The 26,778-nt window shown below is 37.0% G+C and overlaps 1 protein-coding gene across 2 annotated transcripts; it reads left to right on the top strand.

Moving 5' to 3' along the window:
• The first annotated feature begins 654 nt into the window (after window positions 1-654).
• LOC106083291 (sarcoplasmic calcium-binding protein, alpha chain) lies at window positions 655-26,778 on the top strand. Of its 2 annotated transcripts, none has more exons than XM_059364906.1 (6): window positions 655-680; window positions 1,054-1,143; window positions 18,343-18,509; window positions 18,945-19,025; window positions 19,097-19,249; window positions 25,608-26,778. In XM_059364906.1, exons 2-6 carry the CDS (start codon window positions 1,092-1,094, stop codon window positions 25,722-25,724), a joined length of 570 nt encoding a protein of 189 aa, XP_059220889.1. In that variant the 5' UTR covers window positions 655-680; window positions 1,054-1,091; the 3' UTR covers window positions 25,725-26,778. The 2 variants fall into 2 exon arrangements, with proteins under 2 accessions (XP_059220889.1, XP_059220890.1); XM_059364907.1 differs by lacking the exon at window positions 655-680 and adding an exon at window positions 778-881.

Raw genomic sequence — 26,778 nt, 5'->3', positions numbered from 1 at the left:
TGCTTTGTGCTGTTTGCGCCAATTGTTTACATTCGAGCTAATATTCGGTACGGACGAGCAAATGTCTAAACAGACATTCATGGCAAAGTAAAACTACTAATTCACAGATAATGATTATGACGAAGATGACGATGATGATGATGATGATGTTAAGCGTTTGTCTTTACACACATTGACAGAGACAACGACATCACTATGAACTGATTGCTGCCTGCCACCACCGCCTCTTCATGTTCAATGGTAAATCTGCGCCCGTGTCTGCTGTGCTTTCCCTAGCCCCCGGTGAGAGGTATGTCTGGGCACATGGCGCGAATGGTGTTTGTGTCTGGTACCCGTCCGAACCTCGCGTACTACTCTAATTAGTATTTGGTTCAAACGATGGTTGTTCTACTGACGAGGCACGAACGGCCACGTCTACTTCAATCGGAGGCTGTCTTTCCTTGTTTTGGTTGGGCCAATCGATGCCTTCCGTTGTCGTTTCGTCGTCGTCTGGTACCGTTGGCAGCTCTTGTTGCTCAACATGACGAGCGATCGGCTTTGTTGCGATACATTTACTTCGGCGGCATCTGGTGCAAGGGCGAATTGTTGCCTGGCAATTTTTTATGCTGGTGAATTAACCATCTCTAGCTCTCTTGTTGACCAAAATACCGTTTGTCAATCAGAAGCGAACGGGTCCTCAGGTAGTTAGCGGGAACTAGAGAAATAAGCAAAGAACTATAAACTACTGTTAAAATCAATAAAAAAAAAATACTTATAAAATAACCGAACCAAATTTTCTACACAAAACTTGAGAGTAAACTTGAATCCTGCCGGACTTGAGATAGTGATATAAAAAAACCTTTCGTAAAAACTAAAGTGAACAGAAAAGTAACAGAAAAAATGTATTAAAACAAATCCGAAAAACAATAAAGTGCAATATTTAAATACTACAACAACAGAAAAACACACGATTACAAAAAAAAAACAAACAACACCACTTCCACTTATTGTAGCAAAACAACACCAGAACCTTTACGCAAAAGTACCAAATCAATAATTTTCTATTCATTTTAGATAAATTGTGTTAAAAAGAATTCCAATAAATTCTCACAATGGCTTATTCTTGGGATAACCGCGTCGATTTTGTTGTTCGGTATATGTATGGTAAGTTGAAATTTAAATGCAGTTCCACTCCTACCGATCTTGTACTCTGTCTGTATTATTTGGGCTGTCGTTGGTGAGACACTATGTGTGTGTGTGAGTGTATATGTGACAATAGTCATAGTTTCTCCCCAATAGTCAGCATTTGCAGCTGTTTCGCAAAGTAATTCGTTAAATGGTTCTCATCCCAATGGAGGGAGGTGCTAAAGCCAAACACATCTTCAACTTTTAAACTCTTTCGAAAATTTCAATATCCACAAGAATATGTCGGAAATAAATGGGTTTTTTTTGCATGCGTTTCAATTCAACTATGACCAAGAATAGAATTTCATATACCAGCTTCAGACTTTAAGGCCTTGTGAATTCCTTGCCTTGGCTATCCGAAAATTCGAATTGAAATTGAGTTATTATTACTATTTTATTGCATGAAAACATGGAATGTGACTTTTGAATTGTGATATTGCAAGTATGGATTAAGGCCCACCTGCATATTGCGCAGGTATTCGTTTATTGCTATACATGTATATTAAAGTATATTTTAAATTAACTTATATTTTTATAATTGGTAAAGCTGCTATCACACATATGTATGTATGTGCTGTCACTTTGTGTATTCATAAGACTTTCCTTATTCATAAGACTTTCCAAATAGAATAGAGCATGTATTCTCATATGTATTGTACTTTCATTTATGTCTCTATGTATAGGTTCGACGAAATAAGAGCTTGCTTTTATCGAAAGAGTTGAATTTTTTTTTTTAAATCAATTTTTCATAATACATTTTTAGTACCTATCACACAATGTGTACCAGAGTTTCAGAGTTGAAAATACATAGGACATTACATATCGTGTAATGGCAGCTAAAGATAAAACGCAACTTCGATATTTGCCTGTGCACACGGAACGCCCATGCAGCTACACATATTAATTTTTTTTTTTAAGATATTTAGTTTAAGTCGATGAAAAGGTGGGTTCAAGTATTACTTTCGAATATTGTTTTAATTGCATTATTTTTTAAATGACACGCACATTTAAGGACGTTCATACATCGTTTGGGTTCCGTTTTTCGGTTTTAACTCAGTCCTATCCGTTGGTCCTTGTTGCTATGCTATTCTGTTGTAGCAAATATTGTTTGTAAGAGTTAATTTGAACTGAAAATCATCCACGTGAGTACAGCATAAAATAAATGTTGTAGCTCAGTATAGCAAAACCTAAAGCATTTGCAAGTAAAGGGAGGCCAACAGCTTACTTCTACTTTAGATATTACTTAGCGAGCTGAAGTGTACTTTTATTCCAAGCCAGGGATGGAAATTATTAATTTTGAAATGGTACTAAATAGGTACATTTTGGACCGAAAGAGTACTTTTTTTCATGTATAAAGATTTCAAAAATCTCAATTTTTTGCCTGTTAGAGTGAGGATCATTGTTTCATGGTGTGTTCATTACTCTTTCGATACAAGTTTAATGATCGATTTTTCTACGGAATGGAAAATGAAAGCCACTACAGAAATCAATCATATTTCTCAGCAAAACTTCTGTACAAGAGCCAATTCCAAATTATGGTGATGCCAATGGTGATCATTTTTGGGCGATATATCCGAGATTACATCAGCGATGAAATTTTTAATTGAACATTCACAGTAAAAAAAATTCTCCCCAAAGAGATATCAAAGTGCGGCAAGCCATTCGGATATATTAAGAATATTCCTTACCATTGAGCTTAAACTTGAATCGAACAGCACTTATTGATATGTCAGAAGTTTCCCCTCGTTCCTTAATAGAATATACATACATTGGCAAATTTGCTTTACATTGATAGAAGTCCAAAAAAAAACAAATTTCGAACGCCTTAACCCAAAACCTCCAGACAAACATATAGACCGATCGGTACTATGTAATATCTAAATTTTGAAAGGAAATCACGAATCTCATATAGAAACTGGGAGACAAGTGTCAGGGCCCCCACTACGCTTCTAAAGCTTTCTAGAGGCGCATTTAGTCAATTAAGGGGACTAAATATAAACTGATACTGCCCCTTGCAGTCCCCAAATGATCCGCATAAGGCAAATTTGACAGTCGGACAGATATGATTCGAGCGACTAACAAGTGGATATCCCTATTTTATCGTCGCTTGTTGCATAAAATGATAAACAAGGCTCGAAAACATCCGAATTGTTTGGAAAATTCGAATTGCTTGAAAAGGTACTAAATCAGTCGCGGAGATACTACGGTACTCCTCGAGTAGAAAAGTATTGAAAAAAGTAGTAAAATACTAACTTGTCCATCCCTGTTCCAAGCATTTATTTGGGATTCTATGGAAAGTTTTACTAACCAAATGTCAGTTACATTATTTTTAAGATTTTTAACTATTGTTCGTATATGAATTTGGTAGCGGCATTGTTGTTAGGGAGCTTTAAATATTTGACATTAAAACTTAATGCCGGTATTGAGTGATATTTTTATTAAACCAATTTTTCAGGAATGTACATACTGGTTTGTCTAGATTCTAAACACACCATAATATGTAGTGCTATTTCCGCAACAAATGCATCATTGTGCCTCACATGGAGCAACATGAACTGAAAGTTGTAGTATCCTTTAGACAAGAAATAGATACAGATAAATGTGTTTTCACATTTACTTAAAATTTTCACTTTGCTGGCACAATTTTGCAAGAGGAGTAAGCTACTGATAGTAGGACCAGCAAGCAACAATTAACCATATTGGTCCGGTATTCGATGTCCGTTTGCACTTCCATTCATTATGAGTCAATATTAAAATATTGCTATAAGATAGAAATGAGGTTCATGACATTTTTCGATGCTTTAGGTTTGGATATTCAATCATAAAAACTATGCATTGTCAGACTTTTTTTTATTTTTTTCGACTTTCTAGGTACATTATTAAATCGAATCAATTGCTTCATTCAACTTAGTACATGTACTATTATTCTGTACATAATGCACTATTGCAAAATTTCCCATGAACATCCATAAGAGACCGAGGTGGGTTGTACGATCAAGCGGCTTCCCATTGATAGGCGAGTCCGAGTAGCACCTTTTCGTAGAAAAGTTTTACATGGCTGGAGGCCTTACAAAGCCGTAGCCGCCATTGGTGAAGAGATAACCACCGCTGCAAATCCCACGCATTACAAACACACACTTTAGCTGGAGTAATATACCACGCGAAGCACTTAGCGTATTTAAGCAACAAATGTGCCTGCATGCGTTTTTTGGGTTGAATTACATACCATGCGTCTTTTGCTGCACACGAATTAAAAAAAACTGCTTATTTATGTCATTTTCAACGTTAATTTCAATGAAAATTGTCAATAATGTAGTTTAATAAGATTCTATTAAAAGAATTTATCTTACAGACTGCAAAATAATTTTTGAACTTTACTGTTCAAAAATTATATGTTTTGCGCCCTGAAACGCGTTCAAAGTTAAAGGTGGAGCTACATATTATGCGCGCGCATTAAAAACGCGAAATAATGAAACATTTTGTTAATTTGCGTTTTTAATGCGCGCGCATTCCGTCAAATGTGTGCATGCGTTTTTATTGTAACTCACAGAATACAAACCCAAAAAATTTAACTTTTCTACAACCATGAAAGCGCGCAGCTTTCATATTGGATTTTTCGAAAAAAAAAATTTTTGAAAATCCATTATATCTCTAAAATATTAATCGATTATTTCACCTACAACCAGTTGTAACAGATAGATATATTGATCTGCGGCTCCATAATAACATTTATGGTGGTGCAGCATATCACGCTCAGAACGTATGCTCTCAAATGCATTCTTTGGAATGAGTTACATACCATACGGCTTTTGCTTTTTCAACAGTAAACAAATCCTAATCAGAGGTTCCGGGGCGTAAAAGTTTAAAACTTTGTCCGTTAGACGCTTACGTTTGTTGTGTAACCCATACAATACAGCCATGGCAGCCAGTTGTACGTACCGGATTGACGCGATGGAGTCTCTCAGAGGATGCCGCCTCAGCGTACTACACTGTTCCAACAATCTTAACTTTTTTTCGCAAGCGTGCAAGCATGTGCGCCCGGTATGTTACTCCGCTTTTAAGGGCGGTATGCACCTCCAACAAAATTTTCGTTGGCATAAGAAATGCACTGACATATCCTAAGGGAAATTTTTGATTTGCTTTGTGTTACAAGGTGGCATTGAAAATATTGAATTTTTTTTTTGTTTCATTTCAAGAAAACTTTTTTTGCGCCATCTAATGGGCTTCTTTATACAAAATAATGCTTAATTTTGATAAACGCGAACTTTAACAGTAAAAAAGTGTGACAGATCATCAAAACCAATGCATAGTTTTTTGCCACCATGTGTTTGCTACCGAAAATTTCGCTTGAGACGTATACTGGGTCTTATGCTCAGTTGACATGGCACATGATGATGCGCAGTTATTGTAATCGCATTGATGAAAATAAGGGGTATGCGTCACATGTCATGGCTATAAAATCAAAATCATTTGATTTTTTGCGATGATTGATGTCTATCGATAACCGTTTACACAGAAATGTGTAATCATTATTTGAAACATTCTGCCCAAAACGCAATGCAAATTTACCCATGAATATTCCATTAAAGAACGGGTGCAAACTTCTCAAATATTAATGATTCAAGTTTAAGCTCAATGATAATGGACCTCTTTTTATAGCCGAGTCCGAACGGCGTGCCGCAGTGGCGCACTTCCTTGAGGAGAAGATAGCATAGTACCCCACAAATGTCGCCAGCATTTTTTCCAATGTTCTTGCCAGGATTCGAACCAATGCGCAACGGTGGTCTCCTCTGTCCAATATAAGGTTGTAAAAAGAGAAGGAAGGTGTGAAAGTACCGTTTTTGGGAATAGCTTTAATCAAAACGTACACACGATGAGTACGATAAACTGCCTATTACATTTATTTGAAAGCTCAAAAATCTCAATAGCTTCCAAACGAACAATGTTAAACGCTTGAAATAATATACCAATGTTTTTTATTTCTGTAGCTGGATCAAATCGGTTTATATTCTCTATTATTTATTTTGAGGACAATCGTTAAGTTAAAAAAATATCAGAAAACTCAAAGATTTTAGGATTCGGTTGCAACTTTTGCCTTTTATTGTCATATTAAAAATCAGCTGATTAAGTTAGCGAAGGCTAACTAACAATTCAATATCAAAGTTATATACGCCTCATTCGTTGACGTTTCTCCTGCTTTTGATTTCATACCTCGAAGTAGTTTTTTTTTTTTCAAAGAGGACAAGTCTTGTCCTCTCCATAAAAATCATACGAATTTTGGAACTTCTATACAAGGACAATAGGACTAGAATCTGGGGTGGAAGTGATTTGTCGGACTATTTTTCAGAAGAATGAAGTGTCTAACAGGGATGTATTTTGAGTCTGATACTGTTTTCATTGTTTGTGAACGATCTCACTGATGAACTACCCGGTGGTGTTAATGTGGCGAATATTAACATTAAAGTTTTGCTTTATGCGGACGAAATTGCGATTTTGTCAGATTCTCCTGCTGGTTTACAGGAAATGGTCAATTCCTTACAGGACAATTGTGTAAAATTAAATTTGACAATTAATTTGTCCAAGTCCAAAATCACTTGAAGTGGAGATAAGAAGGTAAAGAAATATGCGGCAACCTATCTTTGGATCATCTTAGGAACAAGCTCACTGATTCAAATATAGCAATTAATTCTTCATGGTCAAAATATTTGAGCAATTCAAAAATGTCTAAGAATAATAAACTTAAAATTTCGAAGCGAGTTCAAGAACAAATATTTTTTTTATAAAGACAATGGTTTATTTACCGCGTAACACTCCGAACTATGAACTATACCTCGAGACTGGATAAAACTCTTTATTTTAATTATATCAACAAGATATCACGGATTAGTTCACACAGATTACTCGTAACAAGAGTAATCGAACTAAAGGTATTCTGATTTAGTTAATTTAATTTTCTCGACCCCCAACATTCAGATACCCCTATGCATTACAGGAACTTTACCTCCGTCTATAGCACAGATTAACTCCAATTTTATTAGAAAATTGTTCATCTCGCTTTTCAAATTTAATTATAAAAGCGGGAAGCGGTTTGCTTGATTGGATGCCCTGTGTTTCAGAAGGAGTACCGATGGAATACGCACTATTTGCAACTTGAATGAGCCCGAAAATACCCTATATTTTATAGGCATCTGTCCAATATACCTTGAGCTAAGAATAACACATTTCAATCAAACAATACTAAACGAAACTGAAGTCATAAATATATTAAATGGCACGAACTATACTTTGTTATATGAATATCTAGAACCTTGCATTTGATATTGAAATTTAATTCAAAATGAATTTTACTTTTTGAATCATCAATCCACTTTGTTAAATTATACTAAATTTTCAAGGGCGCACTGCAATCCAGCGTCGCCATATGCAGTAGACAACGGATATAAGAACGTCCAAAAAATGCCAACTTTTTACTTATATGCGTTTTTTTTCTTTACAGGATTATTGCTTATTCAAAAAGAATTTTTTAGTTCCTATATGAGTAGTGTCCACAACTTAAGCCCGCAGGATTCGAAGTAATGTCCAAATGTGGAAAGTTCCATCACTGTTCTATAAATACATGACAACTCACTTTTGGCCTGCATATGCGGTTTTTGGTTTTTCTAAGGAGTTGTTGTCCAGGCGCATTCATACCGATTACTCTTAATTAAAATGTTATTATAGAAAAAGAGGTTAGCATGTCCGTAGCGCAGAGGCTAGCATGTCCGCCTACAACGCTGAACGCTTGGGTTCGAATCCAGGCGAGAACGTCAGAAAAATTTTTCAGCGCTGATTATCCCCTCCTAATGTTGGCGACATTTGTGAGGCACTGTACCATTCGGTATTACAGGCATGTATAAATTTCTCCACAAAGAGGGGTCGCATTGCAACACGCCATTCGGACTTGACTATAAAAAGGAGGCCCCCTATCATTGTGCTTAAACTTGAATCGGAAAGCACTCATTGATATGTTAGAAGTTTGCACCTGTTCCTTAATGGAATTTTCAGGGGCATTTGCATTTATAGAAAAGATGGAGTTGTTAGCTGGGGTGCTTTAAAAATATTTCTTGTATGCGTTTTTCTTATAAGAATTGTTTCTTATATCAAATCATTTTGCAATGAAGGAGCTAAGAAAACCATGGTGTTTTGAATTTTTATACCCTCCACCATAAGATGGGGGGTATACTAATTTCGTCATTCTGTTTGTAACTACTCGAAATATTCGTCTGAGACCCCATAAAGTATATATATTCTTGATCGTAGTGAAATTTTATGTCGATCTAGCCATGTCCGTCCGTCTGTCCGTCCGTCCGTCTGTCTGTCGAAAGCACGCTAACTTCCGAAGGTGTAAAGCTAGCCGCTTGAAATTTTGCACAAATACTTCTTATTAGCGTAGGTCAGCTGGTATTGTAAATGGGCCATATCGGTCCATGTTTTGATATAGCTGCCATATAAACCGATCTTGGGTCTTGACTTCTTGAGCCTCTAGAGTGCGCAATTCTTATCCGATTGGGATGAAATTTTGTACGACGTGTTTTGTTACGATATCCAACATCTGTGCCAAGTATAGGTTAAATCGGTCCATAACCTGATATAGCTGCCATATAAACCGATCTTGGGTCTTGACTTCTTGAGTCTCTAGAGGGCGCAATTCTTATCCAATTTGAATGAATTTTGGCACGTAGTATTTTGTTATGATATCCAACAACTGTGCCAAGTATGGCTCAAATCGGTTCATAACCTGATATAGCTGTCATATAAACAGATCTGGGGACTTGACTTCTTGAACTTCTAGAGGGCTCAATTTCTATCCGATTTGGCTGAAATTTCGCAAGACGTTTTTTATTGTTACTTTCAACATCTATGTCAAATAAAGTACAAGTCGGTTCATAACCAGATATAGCTGCCATATAAACCGATCTGGAATCTTGACTTCTTGAGCCTCTAGAGGTCGCAATTATTATCCGATTTGCCTGAAATTTTGTACGACGGGTTCTATCAAGACCGTTAACATACGTGTTTATTATGGTCTGAATCGGTCTATAGGCCGATACAGCTCCCATATAAATCGATCTCTCTGTTTTACTTCTTGAGCCCACAAAGGGCGCAATTCTTATTTGAATTGGCTGACATTTTACACAGGTCTCCAACATATAATTTAATTGTGGTCCAAACCGGACCATATCTTGATATCGCTCTAACAGCAGAGCAAATCTTTTCTTATATCCTTTTTTTGCCTAAGAAGAAAAGAACTCGACAAATGCGATCCATGGTGGAGGGTATATAAGATTCGGACCGGCCGAACTTAGCACGCTTTTACTTGTTTTTTTTTTAACTTTTTTATACCCTCCACCATAAGATGGGGGGTATACTAATTTCGTCATTCTGTTTGTAACTACTCGAAATATTCGTCTGAGACCCCATTAAGTATATATATTCTTGATCGTCGTGACATTTTATGTCGATCTAGCCATGTCCGTCCGTCTGTCTGTCGAAAGCACGCTAACTTCCGAAGGAGTAAAGCTAGCCGCTTGAAATTTTGCACAAATACTTCTTATTAGTGTAGGTCGGTTGGTATTGTAAATGGGCCTTATCGGTCCATGTTTTGATATAGCTGCCATATAAACCGATCTTGGGTCTTGACTTCTTGAGCCTCTAGCGTGCACAATTCTTATCCGATTGAAATGAAATTTTGCACGACGTGTTTTGTTATTATATCCAACAACTGTGCCTAGTATGGTTCAAATAGGTCCATAACCTGATATAGCTGCCATATAAACCGATCTTGGGTCTTGATTTCTTGAGCCTCTAGAGGGCGTAATTCTTATCCGAATGGAATGGAATTTCGCACGACGTGTTTTGTTATGATACCCAACAACTGTGCCAAGTATGGTTTAAATCGGTCCATAACCTGATATAGCTGCCATATAAACCGATCTTGGGTCTTGACTTCTTGAGCCTCTAGAGGGCACAATTCTTATCCGATTTGAATGAATTTTTGCACGAAGTATTTCGTTTTGATATCCAATAACTGTGCCAAGTATGGTTGAAATCTGTCCATAACCTGATATAGCTGTCATATAAACAGATCTGGGGATTTGACTTCTTGAGCTTCTAGAGGGCGCAATTTCTATCCGATTTGGCTGAAATTTTGCATGACGTATTTTATTTTTAATTTCAACAACTGCGTCAAATAAGGTTCAAATCGGTTCATAACCTGATATAGCTGCCATATAAACCGATCTTGGATCTTGACTTCTTGACCCCTAGAGGTCGCAATTATTATCCGATATGCCTGAAATTTTGTACGACGGATCCTCTCATGACCATCAACAAACGTGTTTATTATGGTCTGAATCGGTCTATAGCCCGATACTGATCCCAAATAAATCGTTCTCTCTATTTTACTTCGTGAGCCCCAATGGGCGCAATTCTTATACGAATTGGCTGAAATTTTACACAGGTCTCCAATATATAATTTAATTGTGGTCCGAACCGGACCATATCTTGATATCGTTTTAATAGCAGTGCGACTCTTTTCTCATATCCTTTTTTGCCTAAGAAGAGATTCCGGGAAAAGAACTCGACAAATGCGATCCATGGCGGAGGGTATATAAGATTCGGCCCGGCCGAACTTAGCACGCTTTTACTTGTCTTATATACGATGGTCTAATATCCGTTATATACTGTATAGATTTGTACTTAGTAGTATTATTGTAACTAAAACATGATAATTCATAATGAATTTTCTTTTTGATTCAATTTTCAATTAATTTAGCTGAGCGATAAGTTTATTAATTTTCAAAAAATGCAGCATGTTTAAAAAAAATATTTTCGTTTGATAAGATACGGATTCCTTATTTAGATATTTTCCCAAATATACATTTTGTATTGTTAAGACAGTATTTGGAGTTTTCCTTTTTCAGTACTTGATATCGGACGAAATGCGTGCTCAGCTCAGTCAAGTCTATCTATAATGTTTTTATTTCCTCTTTCGGTTCATAGTACAAGCTGTTTGTCTTCAAGCAGCACAACTCAGGAAAAGTTCATTGGTTTGTAGGCAAGCGTATTAAAAATGACCGCAGACTTAATTGTGATACCATGTCCGAAAGAATGATGATCTTATGACAACATATTGCATACTTTCTTTTGAATTGTTACTCCACCAGCATCCTGATGATTGTCAAAACTGCTAGATGGTCTAAATACTATACAACAGAAGAGTGTAAGCAGGCATTTGCAGGTGAGAATGACAAATAGTTTAGTTTGTCTAAGGCTGCCGCCTGGGTTCGAAATCTGGCGAGAACATCAGACAAATTTTTAAGGGGTGGTTATCCTCTCCCAATGCTGGTGATATTTGTGAGGTACTATATACTAAAAACTTCTCCTCAAAATGGTGTTGCACTGCGGCATGCCGTTCGAAATCGACTATAAAATAGATGTCCATTGATATGTGAGAAGTTTGACCGTGTGCCTTAATGGAATGTTCATGGGCAAATTTGCATTTGCAACTGTACGTTTCCATCGCCATCTATATCACACTATTCCGAATCTAAGAACTTTTGTGTAAAGTATCACAAGTGGCTATTATTATTGTTATTCCACTAATGAAATAAATCCAAATTATGAAATCTGAACATTTATTTCGATGACATTTGTCGCTTACAGCTAACAATAAGAATAATAATTTGAAGCAATCATCTTGATGATATGATTAACTAATAGCGCATGTGATATGTGGACAACTGACAGCCTTCTGATGGCCGTCAGCGGCCACCAGGCAGCAGGCATTTGATCGGAATGCACAGGTTGTTCGCATTCAACAACCGCTGCGATCACAACAGACAAAAACACTTTCCAATTAATTTCAATGGCGGTGAATTCTATTCAAAATTCATTTAATGATATCACTTAGATATACATTTATAATACATATGCCTATGCAACAGATTGGACCTTTTCATAGAACACTCATTTGGGAGGTGGTTGAGGCGATGCCCATAAATGCTTTTGTTGTATTTCAATTAAGACAGCAATACAGTTCATTGTGTTTTTGTGTGTGTGTGTGTGATTTTTGCGAAGATATATGGGGCCTATTTCTTGTCCTTTCAAAATCAGTGTCCGCCATAACAAAAGAACGATAGCCTCTGTTGTATACACCCAGTCGGATCGCATCGAAACGCAACATTATACAAAATCCATTGTTGCATGCATGGGCAGGCGCATACGAACACCCAGCAAAACCCAAGACCCAAAAAATGTTAACAACATGAGCCCCTTTGACTAGGTTCGTATGGAGGGGAGTAACAAACTAGTCGGACTATTAGCAACATCACGTCATTGTTATAGTTGTGTGTCATCTTTACACGGTCATTGCGAATAATTTCAAATGTGATATGTAATGCCCGTTTAAGATTCTTTGTGCAAGATCATAGCAGAAAGCAAAGGCAGGCAACCTACATCAATTCGAAAGAGGAATGAAGACAAATTACAAAATTCCTCATCAAATTCAAGTGCCTTGCCAAATTTCCCCCAGTGCTAGCTAGCTAGCTAGCCGGTCTGGTGGTTATTTTTTTTTATTTCTTTTCGATATACGCTATTTCGAGGTTGGTCTCCCAAAATTCAAGGCCCTCCTAGTAATTGCAGACAAAGGTGCTACCAAGGCCTATTTTTAATATTTGTTGCAAAATGAAAACAAGTATGTTTGACACAAAAGTAGTCAGTCATTCAAGCATTCAACTGTCCGCCCCTAGGATAGTTGTGGCCAAACACTCGTCTAAACGAGAGAGTGTGGTCACGCACTCACTTAACGCCAACGCTATTGGACCCACTTATCAGCAGAGAGAGGATAGAATCAGAAATCTTAGGCATTCAGATTGCAACGAGGCAAGTTAACGTCGCTCTGACTGCGAAATTTTGTACGCCGGAAGCAATTTGCATGCTGTATGCTCTTCTCAGGTTTCCAATAGCAAATACCTAGGTATGTGATGTTTTCAAGTTTTTTTTTTTTTTTTTGCTAAAATTTGTTAAAATTCTTAAAGAACTATTAGTTCACTTGAATGAAATAAAACAAAAATAAATAACTGTTTACTATACAAACTAATCATTTGAAATCCCTTAAACATTGTACCAACAACACCATACAGTCTTGCAGTCTTTTAGCATAAATAACAAACTCTCGCTTATGTGTGGCTCTCTTTTTATATGCCACTGCCCTAGAACGACTAAATTATCGTTAGATTAGTACGCATTAGATTCTAAGGCCTACCGACCGTGCCGCAGCGTATTCACAAGTGATAACTCATTGGACATAGCATTCGCGCAAAGAACAACACACACACCCACACAACAAATTCTGCAAGGAAAATCCATCACCAGAAATAGATGAGGTTCTTTTGTCTGGCACTGGCAGGCATTCGTCTATTTGTGTGATTGCTTCATGTTGAACAGAAAAATGTCGACGATCCATCCAACTCTCTTCTTCCGACCTGTTTCTCTGTTTCATAGTCATTTAATCATTTTGTGTTCCATTTGGTCTTGATTCGCAAAGGACACTTACCAGTCCAAAGCAATCTTACCAGTCCAACAACAAAAAACAATCATCGTGTGAATAAAACCTGGGCCTGCCGTAACAGGTTAAATCTCGTGCTTTTTAAATAAACCTTTAAGTCAATGCTGCGAAATCGGATTAAAGAAGTTTCAAAACATGTAATGGGCTTGCAATCGATTTCTAAATAATTTATACATATATATGTAGCCAATTGAAAGGATAAGTAAAATTGCTTTCAAATTTCTTCTCTTCTTTCGGCCATTCACAATCATTTATTATTCACCCATGGTCAGTTGGCCCCGACCACTTGCGTTAAACATATCGTGTCAGAAGTGGATTTCATTTGCATATAACTTTAAGACTCTTGCACTTGTTGCACTGATGCGGGACAACATTTTGCAAATGTCGCCCAACCCTCTCATAGTGTTACCCCTTTTGTATTTTCAATCCAACATGTCCATATGTAGTCATTTCATTTACATACGGTAAAAATCGCATCCTCGTCTCCGGATGAAGAACTTTCTAGCAATGCATCGAATATGCCCTTAGCTAAATAGAACGCGTTGTTTTTAATATTGTGCCGCTTTTTTTCCAAACATTCAACAAATTTTGTCTCTATTTTAATTGTCTTCTATAGAAATCAGTGAACGCCGTTTTTTGGTGTTGATGTTTATGAAATGATAGCAGCTGATTTAAAGTGCGACATTCTCCACCGTAGACTTGGTACGGTGTAAGGAGTGCAACATTTTTCCACTCTCTGTAGGCAACACCATTACAAACGAACACTACAGTCGGTAGTGGGGTTACATTGTTTTGGACGCCGGAAAATCAAATCGATTTCAGTGCAACATGTCAAAAAAATGCTAAACTTTTTTGCACAGTCGAAATCCCCATTAGCCAACACGCTTATTTTTGCCTTCGATGTGTGTTCTGGTGATGAACTTTGTTTAAGTTAGAACTTTGGATTGCGCTTAAAAACAAATGGCATCTTTTGTACGAATGAACTCAGCGCGAAACATACTCTGAAGCAAACATGAAGTAAAACCCATAGAAAACCGTAAAGTAGCCATCAGAGAACTGCAACGGTACACCGTATCATTGCCTTTTGTATCACTTAAGGATCTATTACACGGTGTGTAGGTGTCTTATGACGTGTCAAATTTAGCACATGTTGAGTTGTACATGTCGTGTGATACAAATGAAACTAACATATGAAAATCATTTCTCAAAATAGCACTTGTATTTTTCTGATTTAGAACGTGCTCTATTCCTTCTGACAAAAACATAAAGATATCGCCTATTTTTATTGTCAGTCGCGAGAAAGCAACTCCAAATTAAATTGTTTTCACAAATTTATGATTCGAACCACTTTTCTTACAACTTTAACAATTTTAACGCATAAAAAAAAAGATTTGTTCTGATGAACAGAATACTCCTCTTTATGTAGTGCAAAAAATGATCAAAGCAATATTTTTCTTGCAATGAAACCAAAAGCAAAAAATATTCAATGTTTTCAATGTCACTCTGTAACATAAAGCAAACCGAAAATTTTGCTTAGGATATGGCAATGCATTTCTTATGGGAACAAAAATGTCGTTTGATATGTAAAGGGTGATTTTTTTGAGGTTAGGATTTTCATGCATTAGTATTTGACAGATCACGTGGGATTTCAGACATGGTGTCAAAGAGAAAGATGCTCAGTATGCTTTGACATTTCATCATGAATAGACTTACTAACGAGCAACGCTTGCAAATCATTGAATTTTATTACCAAAATCAGTGTTCGGTTCGAAATGTGTTCAAATTTTGACAAATTTTGTTCAGCGATGAGGCTCATTTCTGGTTGAATGGCTACGTAAATAAGCAAAATTGCCGCATTTGGAGTGAAGAGCAACCAGAAGCCGTTCAAGAACTGCCCATGCATCCCGAAAAATGCACTGTTTGGTGTGGTTTGTACGCTGGTGGAATCATTGGACCGTATTTTTTCAAAGATGCTGTTGGACGCAACGTTACGGTGAATGAACACATTTCGAACCGAACACTGATTTTGGTAATAAAATTCAATGATTTGCAAGCGTTGCTCGTTAGTAAGTCTATTCATGATGAAATGTCAAAGCATACTGAGCATCTTTCTCTTTGACACCATGTCTGAAATCCCACGTGATCTGTCAAATACTAATGCATGAAAATCCTAACCTCAAAAAAATCACCCTTTATATCACGCTTGACACTGACATTTTTATACCCAATGCCATAGGATGGGGGTATACTAGTTCAAGCATTCCATTTTTAACACCTCAAAATATTGATCTGTGACCCAATACGTATTCTTCATCGTCTGGACATGCTAAGTAAATCAAGTCATGTTCGTCTATCCGTCCGGCTGTCGAAATCATGATAGCGGTCGAACACGTAAAGCTAGCCGCTTGAAGTTTTGCATAGATACTTCTTATTGTTGTAGGTCGTTGGGGATATCGGGTCACATGCATATAGCATATAAAGTGTTCCATCGACTTGACTGACTTGTCTCTCTAGAAGCCGCACTTATTATCCCTATTCTGTTACGACTTCCAACAATGATGTCAGGTTCGGTTCAAATCGGTATAATAATCTGATATAGCTCTCTCGATTTGACATCTTCAGCACCTGAAAGCCACAATTGTTATCCAATTTGGCTGGAAGTTTGTACTTAGTGTTCAGCTATGACTTCCAGCATCCATGATTTGTATGGTCCGAATTGGCATTTTCAGTTTGACGATATTTTACTAAAGCGTATTTAATTGCATTGAATAACAAATGCAAATGAATGGTCCATACAGTTGCACTTAAGCGGGTTTTTACTACAGCGTTTATAATTAGATTTAAACTAATAAATGAATTGGAACTTAGATAGGCGTATTTAAGACTGTCTTTGTAAACTTAATAGGGCTTTGTATCTATATTTCGAGGAGTAACATGATAAGTTTACACCAATAAATTGCAAATTTGCCCATGAATTCCATTCCATTAAGGAATAGGGGCAAACTTTCACATAATAATGGCTGCTGTCCGATTCAAGTTTATGCTCAATAATAGGGAACTCCTCCTTACGGCCGAATCCGAACGGCATGCCGCATTGCGACACCTTTTTGGGGAGAAGTTTAACATGGCTTCTAAGCATGACTTACTACTTCACAAATGTCGCCAGCAATAGGAGTGGATAACCACCGCTGAAATTTTTTTTCTGATATTATCGCCAGGATTCGAACACTGGCTTTCAGCATTATAGGCGCCATTAACCTGCCTTGTTATATCGAACATCATAGGCACTCAATATTTGTGCAAGAGTCGGTGCCGCTCGGCTTCTCACTGAGACTCTCCGCTCGATACCGCTGATTGACCGCGACTGCCGTTGTAGCTACTCCGTAAGGAGCATACCACTATCCGCAACCTGTGGACGGTAGATCGCAGCTAAGCTTCTAATGACAGCAATGAAAACCACACAGATTGTACCTCGATGTTCCAGCCAGTTTTGTGTGTAAAGCCTCTGGAACTAATTGGAATTTTGAACAGTTTTAAATATGTGTTTTCTTTCTTATTGCTCTGATTGGTCGAAGAAAATTTGCCGAAAATTGTAAATATAAGGGCGAATCGAATTTTCTTCACCCTGTTTACAAATTTTGACATAACAAGTTCCCAAAAAAGATACTTTGTTGTAGCAATTCGCCGATGCGGTCACCTTATTAAATACGCCGTGCATAGGTTTTTACAAACTTGTTTAACAACAGTGCTTTTGTCAGCTCAACTTTTTTGCGTATTGTGTTTCTCTCGAACATGTTCAGTTTGGGCAATAATTTAACCATGTATCGAATTATAAACGAAGAAGGCTAGCGGTTTGTGGAGTGTTATTATAAAAATGCATGCTCGGTGCACTGCACCGGAAAGTCTGACAAAATTGAACCCAGCGAATAAACCATATGAGGCGCAGTTCCCGACAAGATTTATATGAATCAACGTTAAACATAAAAAATATCTCATTTTCAAGTTTTTCAAATTTTATTATTTTTTAATAACCATTTTATGAAATCAGGGGCATGCAAATAAAAGTTAAGTTAAAAATTTTGCCGTATTATATTGGGTTGCCCAAAAAGTAATTGCGGATTTTTCATATGGTCGGCGTTGACAAATTTTTTTCACAGCTTGTTACTCTGTGATTGCATTCTTTCTTCTGTCAGTTATCAGCTGTTACTTTTAGCTTGCTTTAGAAAAAAAGTGTAAAAAAGTATATTTGATTTAAGTTCATTCTAAGTTTTATTAAAAATGCATTTACTTTCTTTTAAAAAATCCGCAATTACTTTTTGGGCAACCTAATAGTATTTGATTCAAGATACACTTGATATAAAGGTACTGATCTGAACGAATAGATTACAATATGAAACCAGAAGCGATAAGTTGGTGGTCAACCTTATGACAAATATCAAGTTTTGGATTTAGTTAATGTTCACCATAATGTTGGCTTTTTAATACTTCGATATATTTGACAGTCGATCTAATTTGGGTTTGAGCAATGCATGATTAATAGCAAAATGTCCCCAATTCCGTACCTTTCCCAGATATCGACAACAATGGCGTGCTCGACGAAAACGATTTCCAATGCATGGCCGTGAGAGCCTGTGTGGTTGAAGGCAAAGGCGACTGCAGTGCCAATCGTTTGGCCGAGTACAAGAAACTCATGCAGAACTTGTGGGTTGAAATTTCCGAAATTGCCGACGACGACAAGGTAACCTTCTCATCTAAATATAACTCCATTCTATATCCGATGTTTAGAAATTTCCCCGTTCATTCTAGAGCCTAGTACTAAGATCAATATTTCGCACGAACAGCTGTTAAAACGCATGTACAACGCATTTTGATAATATGACTACGAAAACATGCCGCAAAAGTAGTAGTGAGTAGTGAGTTCACAGCAAAAAATGGATGTAGCAAATTACTCTTCCGTTTAGAAGAATGCATACCCATTTCGTAAGGTCAGGACAATGATCAACCGTATTTCAATGTTTTCTTTACTGTTGTTAACCGTTGAACTACTGTTGCTGAAGTTATGGCATCGAATAGAATCTGTGGCGCGATTGAACTTAGTACTAGACTCAACGTGTTAAAAAAAACTAAATAATAATATATTTTCTCTCTACTTCCACACCACTTACTCACATAGGATGGTAAAATTTCCAACAAGGAATTCAAAGATGCCGTGCGCAAGACTTGCGTTGGAAAGAAGTACAGCGAATTTCCCCAGGTATGTCTATGGCAGTGATTATGAACACAACAATAGTTTTAATTCTTTGTATTTTTTTTGATTTCTTTCAGGCCATGAAAGCATTTATTGAATCCAATTTCAAAATTCTCGACATCAACAGTGATGGCATTGTTGGTATTGAAGAATACCGTTACAATTGCATTACAAGAATGGCCGTTGACGATGTAGCGCCCATTGACAAAGCTTTTGAGTCCCTCTTGAATGTAAGCAACTAACGGGAAGGACCATCGGGGCTAATGTCTAACGTCCATGCGTTCCTTTCAGTATAAACTTTTAAAACAGTACCCTCTATACTACTCTTCTTAGCAAAACTCCAAACCTAACCTAATTACTCGTAATACTTTTCACTCAGAATAGCACCAATACTAAAATGCTATAACTTGACTGAAGTCAAGTCAGTATGATGACTCTAAAAGACTTCTACATTGGAGAGGTTACATACATTCCACTGTTTATGGACCCTTTTAAGTCGACCATCATAGACTGTGGTCAATTCCCAACGTTTTTCTGGATTCCCTTTAAATTCACCTGGAGTAGACTAATTTATTCCTTGAAATCCCATGCAATCTTATGAAAAAAAAAAACATTTTCACAACGAATATCTACAGTTCATGTTAATATTTCAATGTTAATAACATTCCTAATATTTGGACGATCGTTAAGACTACTCCTCTAAATGTAATGCGATGCCACACTTAACAACTCCCATCTAAATCAACGGAGAATTTCATCAGAATTGTTGGAATTGGACCAATTTTAGCTCTGTACCATGTACAATGTGATCAAAACTTAGCCAGAATTTCGAAATTATCTGAACAAAAGTCTGTGCACTGAAATATAATATGCAGTGCACTCGTAGTATGGACTAATTTAAACCAATCCAGTTACTTTCCCTTTTAAAAACCTTTTTCCCAAAATGTTAGAGTGATGGTAAATTTGTTATTTGTTGTTTACTGGCGTTAAAAAACCAGCATTAGTTATTTAAAAAAGGAATTATTCGAACACATTAGTGTTTTTGTTTAATGACAAAAATAGGTTAAGCTGAGTAGGCACCTCTAGCGAAATTTGCGGTTGCAGCCAAGACATTTATGTCGTCACTGAAAAATAGTTGTGTAGAATACAAGATGGCGACAAACATCGATTTATAATTTTGGCCGAATTTTTATCAAATACATATGTACTAATCGTTAATCGTTTTATTTGCAAATAACTATTTTCATGTCGCATGGTGCTATTAAAATATAAATTTTCATTCGTAGTTGCAAGAAAAAATTCACCAATGCCTATTATGTCACCCTATTGCTCAAAGAAAATTTCATTTGAGCTGCGTACCTGCAAGCGAAATTTTTGGTTACGATACCGGTAGCAAAAATTTCATTTAGAATATGTCAATTTCTTATGGTAACAAAAATTTTGCCAGAAGTGCATACTGCGCTTTAGGTTGAAAAGATGGTGCGGGTATTTATACACCTAGGCCAGTAATAGGCTTATTGTGCGTTTTAAATACTAAAATGTAACCTCGAAAAAGAAAATCGAAGTCAGGAGTTCCATGCTACTTACAAAATCCCTAATTGTTTTCCATGCGACGCCCCTAATCTGGTTCACGTCTGGTATTGTGTGCCCACCTAAGTACTGCTGTCTGTTAGCTGTTAGTGTGAAATAGTTCCCAGTTCTCTTTTTAAGAGACAACGGATTTTGCCAAACTTTTGTTGCTCTTCACACGATATTAAAAAAAAAAAAAAACAAAAAATGACTGAGCAATTGAAACTGACTTGGAGCATAGAAAACTTCGTTTACCAAAGACCCAGCCAGTTTTTAGAAATTAGCCGACTTTTTTGACAGGCAAAGTGGAGGAACCATATGCACGATGCGACTTTTATACATTATGCTACTGCTTAACACATAAGAACTATAGTTCTTTTCAGTTCCCCAGGAATGTGAAAGATGGTTCCTAATTGTGGCTTGGCACTAAGAGTAGTTGAATTTTAAACTATACAGTCATCTTGTTGAAGGATCTGCGACAGTTACGGATGGCTTCCAAATTCGAAAATACGTCCTCCAGAGATTCAAATGTTGGCTTGGCATTCTGAGATGATCTTTATGCCAATCGTCGTTATTATATTATATCATAGCCATTCGATCAATTATTTTTTTGCTAGGAAATCCGATAGACATACAATACATTGATGTACTATACATCCAGTACTAGCGCTTTAGGTTACACACCAGAACTCACCTGATCGTCTAGTTTGGAGCGATTCGTATTGAAGTTTATGTACCTTTTATTACAAGTGATATAGTAGTTCCAATCGTTTCCATCAGAAATTGTGGTACACTACCTTTAGCGGCACAGGCGATGTGCAATTCACAATGTGTGGAATATCGGCTTTTGTGTCAAGGATAATACAATGCGCGAGTTGCTGGTAGACCACGGCAGTAGTCACAATGTCTACAGATAGTGCAGCATAAATTTCGTCCCACAGACAGTGTGATGCTCGAACAAGTCATCCTTTGAAGGATAGATTAGGTTGGAGGGCACGCGCTTAGCAACCTTCTATCAGTAGTCCAAAGTCATGCTTCCTTAGTCTCAGTGTAAGCGACGAGCTGTTCCGCGAAATGTTCGACCACAGGGATTTTGTCACTCAACAACCCACCGCATCACCCAACGCCTCATTCGCTCGATCTTCGTAGAAAGCGTCCACCATACCAAGAAGCTCGCACAGGGGACGGCCCACTGATTCCTTGATTCTCTCGACATAGAGAATTCTGAAGAAGATCTCAGAGAACTCCAATGGCCAAGCCATCAGTATAGGCTAGCACTCAATGGTTTCGGCTCATAATTTCCGAATAAGTGATTACAGTATACCTCCTTCATGTATACCTCTACTGACCCATCTCTATAGATCTACAGATCTCAAGCTTGTCGTAATACTTATTTTATTAAGTTATTAATAACCTATTTTTTATAGCAATTTCATGAAAATAGGTTCCTTCGATTTTGACTCAATAGATCAATCGCAGTACTTTGAATTTTATACATATAGAACATCCATATAGAAGAAGATTCGGGACAATTATGGCAAAAACTATTTGGATGACGCACACAATATTTTCTTTGCGAATGCATATCGATAACGTAACAATTATATATTACAATATTTAATGTCCACAAAAATACGAACCGCTTATTCAAAATATATAAATGGAACAGGTACAAGCAGCTGAAATTTACAGTTTTTTTTTTAATTCAGTAGAGATTACTGAAGAACATTGGAAAATAATTAGGGTGAACCAATTAGGATGTTTTAAAATTTACGTACAATTTAAAAATTACGGTACTGGCTGCACGTCCACGTATGTGACACTTTTGATTGAAGTAGCAAAACATGCTGAATTTGGCCGGGCTGAATCTTGGGAACACTACACCATGGGTTTCGCTAAAAATGTACACAACACAACATAAATAGATGAAGGGCAAAATTTCAGTCAAATCAGATGACAATTGCGTCTTACAAGGTATTAAATTGCAAATGCAAATTTTGCCCATGAACATTCCACTAAGGAACAGGGGCAAACTTCTCACATATCAATGAGTGCAGTTCGATTCAAGTTTTAAGCTCAATGATAAGGGGCCTCCTTTTTATAGCCGAGTCCGAACGGCGTGGCGCAGTGCGAGACCTCTTTGGAGAGAAGTTTTACATGGCATAGTACCTCACAAATGCTGCCAGCATTAGCAGGGGAAAACCATCGTTGAACATTTTTTCTGGTCTCGCCAGGATTCGAACCTAGGCGTTCAGCGTCATAGGCGGACATGCTAACCTCTGCGCTACGGTGGCCTCTTACAAGGTATCAGGAAATAAAATCGCGACCTTTCTTGACATGGTTTTTGGAAGTCGCATCAGAACACTAGCCAAATTGAAGAGAAAATGCAGTTTCCAGGGACTCAAGACGTCAAATCGGGAGATCGATTTATGTGACAACTATGTCAGGCTATATACTGATTTGGGCCATACTTGGCAGGAGTGGTGGAAATCAAAAAATTTCATTTTCATTTGTGCACAAAGATCCCTAGCAATGTTTCTTCAAAAATTTTATTTTTATACCCTCCACCATAAGATGTGGGGTATACAAATTTCGTCATTCTGTTTGTAACTATTCGAAATATTCGTCTGAGACCCCATAAAGTATATATATTCTTGATCGTCGCGACATTTTATGTCGATCTAGCCATGTCCGTCCGTCTGTCTGTCGAAAGCACGCTAACTTCCGAAGGAGTAAAGCTAGCCGCTGGAAATTTTGCACAAATACTTCTTATTAGTGTAGGTCGGTTGGTATTGTAAATCCAACAACTGTTCTAAGTATGGTTGAAATCGGTCCATAACCTGATATAGCTGTCATATAAACCGATCTTGGGTCTTGACTTCTTGAGCCTCTAGAGGGCGCAATTCTTATCCGATTGGAATGGAATTTCGCACGACGTGTTTTGTTATGATACCCAACAACTTTGCCAAGTATGGTTCAAATAGGTCCATAACCTGATATAGCTGCCATATAAACCGATTTTGGGTCTTGATTTCTTGAGCCTCTAGAGGGCACAATTCTTATCCGATTGAAATGAAATTTTGCAAGACGTATTTTGTTATTATATCCAACAACTGTGCCAAGTATGGTTGAAATCGGTCCATAACCTGATATAGCTGTCATATAAACCGATCTTGGGTCTTGACTTCTTGAGCCTCTAGAGGGCGCAATTCTTATCCGATTGGAATGGAATTTCGCACGACGTGTTTTGTTATGATACCCAACAACTGTGCCAAGTATGGTTTAAATCGGTCCATAACCTGATATAGCTGCCATATAAACCGATCTTGGGTCTTGACTTCTTGAGCCTCTAGAGGGCACAATTCTTTTCCGATTTGAATGAATTTTTGCACGAAGTATTTCGTTATGATATCCAACAACTGTGCCAAGTATGGTTGAAATCGGTCCATAACCTGATATAGCTGCCATATAAACAGATCTGAGGATTTGACTTCTTGAGCTTCTAGAGGGCGCAATTCCTATCCGATTTGACTGAAATTTTGCATGACGTATTTTATTTTTACTTTCAACAACTGTGTCAAATAAGGTTCAAATCAGTTCATAACCTGATATAGCTGCCATATAAACCGATCTGGGATCTTGACTTCTTGACCCCTAGAGGTCGCAATTATTATCCGATATGCCTCAAATTTTGTACGACGGATCCTCTCATGACCATCAACAAACGTGTTTATTATGGTCTGAATCGGTCTATAGCCCGATACAGATCCCATATAAATCGTTCTCTCTATTTTACTTCGTGAGCCCCAATGGGCGCAATTCTTATACGAATTGGCGGAAATTTTACACAGGTCTCCATCGTAAGAAACGTCCGTTAAACGAACACTATGCACTAATGGGTTAAGTCAAAGCACCACTTTATATGGTAGCTATATCAGGTTATAGACCGATTTGGACCATACTTGACATGGGTGTTCTAAGTCATAATAAAATGCTACGTGCAAAATTGAAGTGCAATCGGATAACAACTGCCGCTTGTTGGAGCTCAACAAGTCAAGTCGAAGTACCACTTTATAGGGAAGCTACATGCAAATCTGAACCGATGTGGCCCACCAGATCATAACATCATAGATCTAAATACTGCTGTATATAGCCAATGCATGACACGCGCTTAAATCTCCCAACTTTTGAGAATGACACTCTAGCAGGTGTATTAGGCAGGAGTTGCCAATTTCGCCCTTTCTAAACTGTATGATTTCAAGCTCAATAATGTGTGCAGCAAACATCCAGTAAATGGAACATTCTCTCCTCCACCGTGAGTATATTGTATCTTCTGCTTAGAATAACAACTTCCCTCTTGGACTAATTGACGTCTAAGCCGCCCACTTCACCGTCGTACGTGAGCTTACTGAAGTACATATGTCTTTCCTCGAGATTATTCAATATTATATTCAAAGGATATGGAGACAGTGCATCGCCATGAGGCGTGCTTTTGCTCACCCATTTGTGTAAACTACAGATATCTAATGCATACATAACATATGTATGCACATATGTTGTGTATGCATTCGTTTTCTAAAAAGCATTGCCTTCTAACATAATCTTTACGTTAACGAAAGCCTAACCAAGCCTATTTTAAAGATTACGGCAGTGCCAGCGCTTGCTTGCACAAAATTTTACATACAGAATTCCTCATTTTTTTAGGTCGACATAGTCATTACACTGTCCATTTCCTCCATTTAGGTTAGTTGGGTAGGCGAGGCCAAGCTCGGATTATAAATTCTGGCAAATTTTGTTTGATCATACGGTACATGGATCACTGACACACATTGTAATTGATCTCTTCATGCTGCGATCTGTCCCTCTTGAAGGACAAGAACTAAAACATCGTAACTAACAAACGTCTCAATGTGAAGTAACAACTAATCGTTTGGTTTGGGTTTGAAAATTAAAATTGAAGTTAACGATTCTGTTCACTCAGTATTGCAATCTCTATTCTCTTTTGCAACATTTTTGCAGGACGGCGATAAGAAAGTTGGTGGTCTTAATTTGGACCGTTACAAGGAGCTCTATGCCGAATTCTTGGGCAACACTGCCGAAAACCATCCAGCCGTATATCTCTTTGGCCCCCTATAAAAAGTATCCGCCGCTATCTACCAATGTGTACGAACGATGGTCACCCCAGCAACATCAACAGACCCGGAATTTGGATGGGGTACCAACGTGAATGTAAATTTAATTTTCAAAACAAAAATACCAATAAATGTAAATGTCTTCGCTGTTGTTCGACCCACAACAACAACAACAACAACACTATGTAATGTCCTACTAAGTTATTAATTATTTGATATAAACAACTATTTTTAATGAGTTACTTTTACAAAACAAAAACACAACACAATTATTTTTATTTTACTTTTTACTTTTAATAAGACATAAAAATCCTAAAAAAATGGTATCGGAATGTATCTAATGTGTAAAATCACCTAAAACAACAACAACACAAAATCAATCATCTTCATCTCTGTTGTAGAATCGTCTGAAACAAGAACATAAAATCAAAACAACACATAAAGAAGCCTAGTTTGTTAACGAAAACATTAACACAAAAAAAAACAACAAAAACCAAAACGAAGAGAAAAAGCCAAAATATCTGCTCTCCCACAAAATTAAAAAAAAAATATGACAAAAGTCTCTCTCAAACTCTCTTTTATTTGAAACTCGACGTGAAATGGAATATTTAATGTTTTTCAAAACTTTACAACACAAAACCAAAAAAAAAAAAAAAAAGAATTCTTTAATAATTTTGTTTACATTGGTTTTACATTATAAAGCCAATACTATATTTTGTTAATTAATTGTTGCAACTTTCATTTGTTCCGTTTGATTTCATACAACAAAATAAAAAAATGAAAAACAAAAAAAAAGTAATGAAAGTGTTAATAGTTATATTTTGTTAATCAACGTTAATGTTTCTTTTTTGTAACTGTATTCAAAACAAAAAATACATATTTCTATAATTATATACATATGCGAAATGCAGTACCCACATTATATACATACATACAAAATATATTTATGTATACACATCTATTTATTCTTATGAACTACACTTAAATAAATGTTTGTATCAGTAACGGTAATGAATATAAACAGTAATAAAAACCACCTTGAAAACAGCCAACATTTA

The sequence above is a fragment of the Stomoxys calcitrans genome, chromosome 3 (genome assembly GCF_963082655.1).
Source record: "Stomoxys calcitrans chromosome 3, idStoCalc2.1, whole genome shotgun sequence".
NCBI classification, from domain to species: domain Eukaryota; kingdom Metazoa; phylum Arthropoda; class Insecta; order Diptera; family Muscidae; genus Stomoxys; species Stomoxys calcitrans.
The sequence above is the reverse complement of the archived record's forward strand: the minus strand, read 5'-3'. Positions and strand labels throughout refer to the sequence as shown.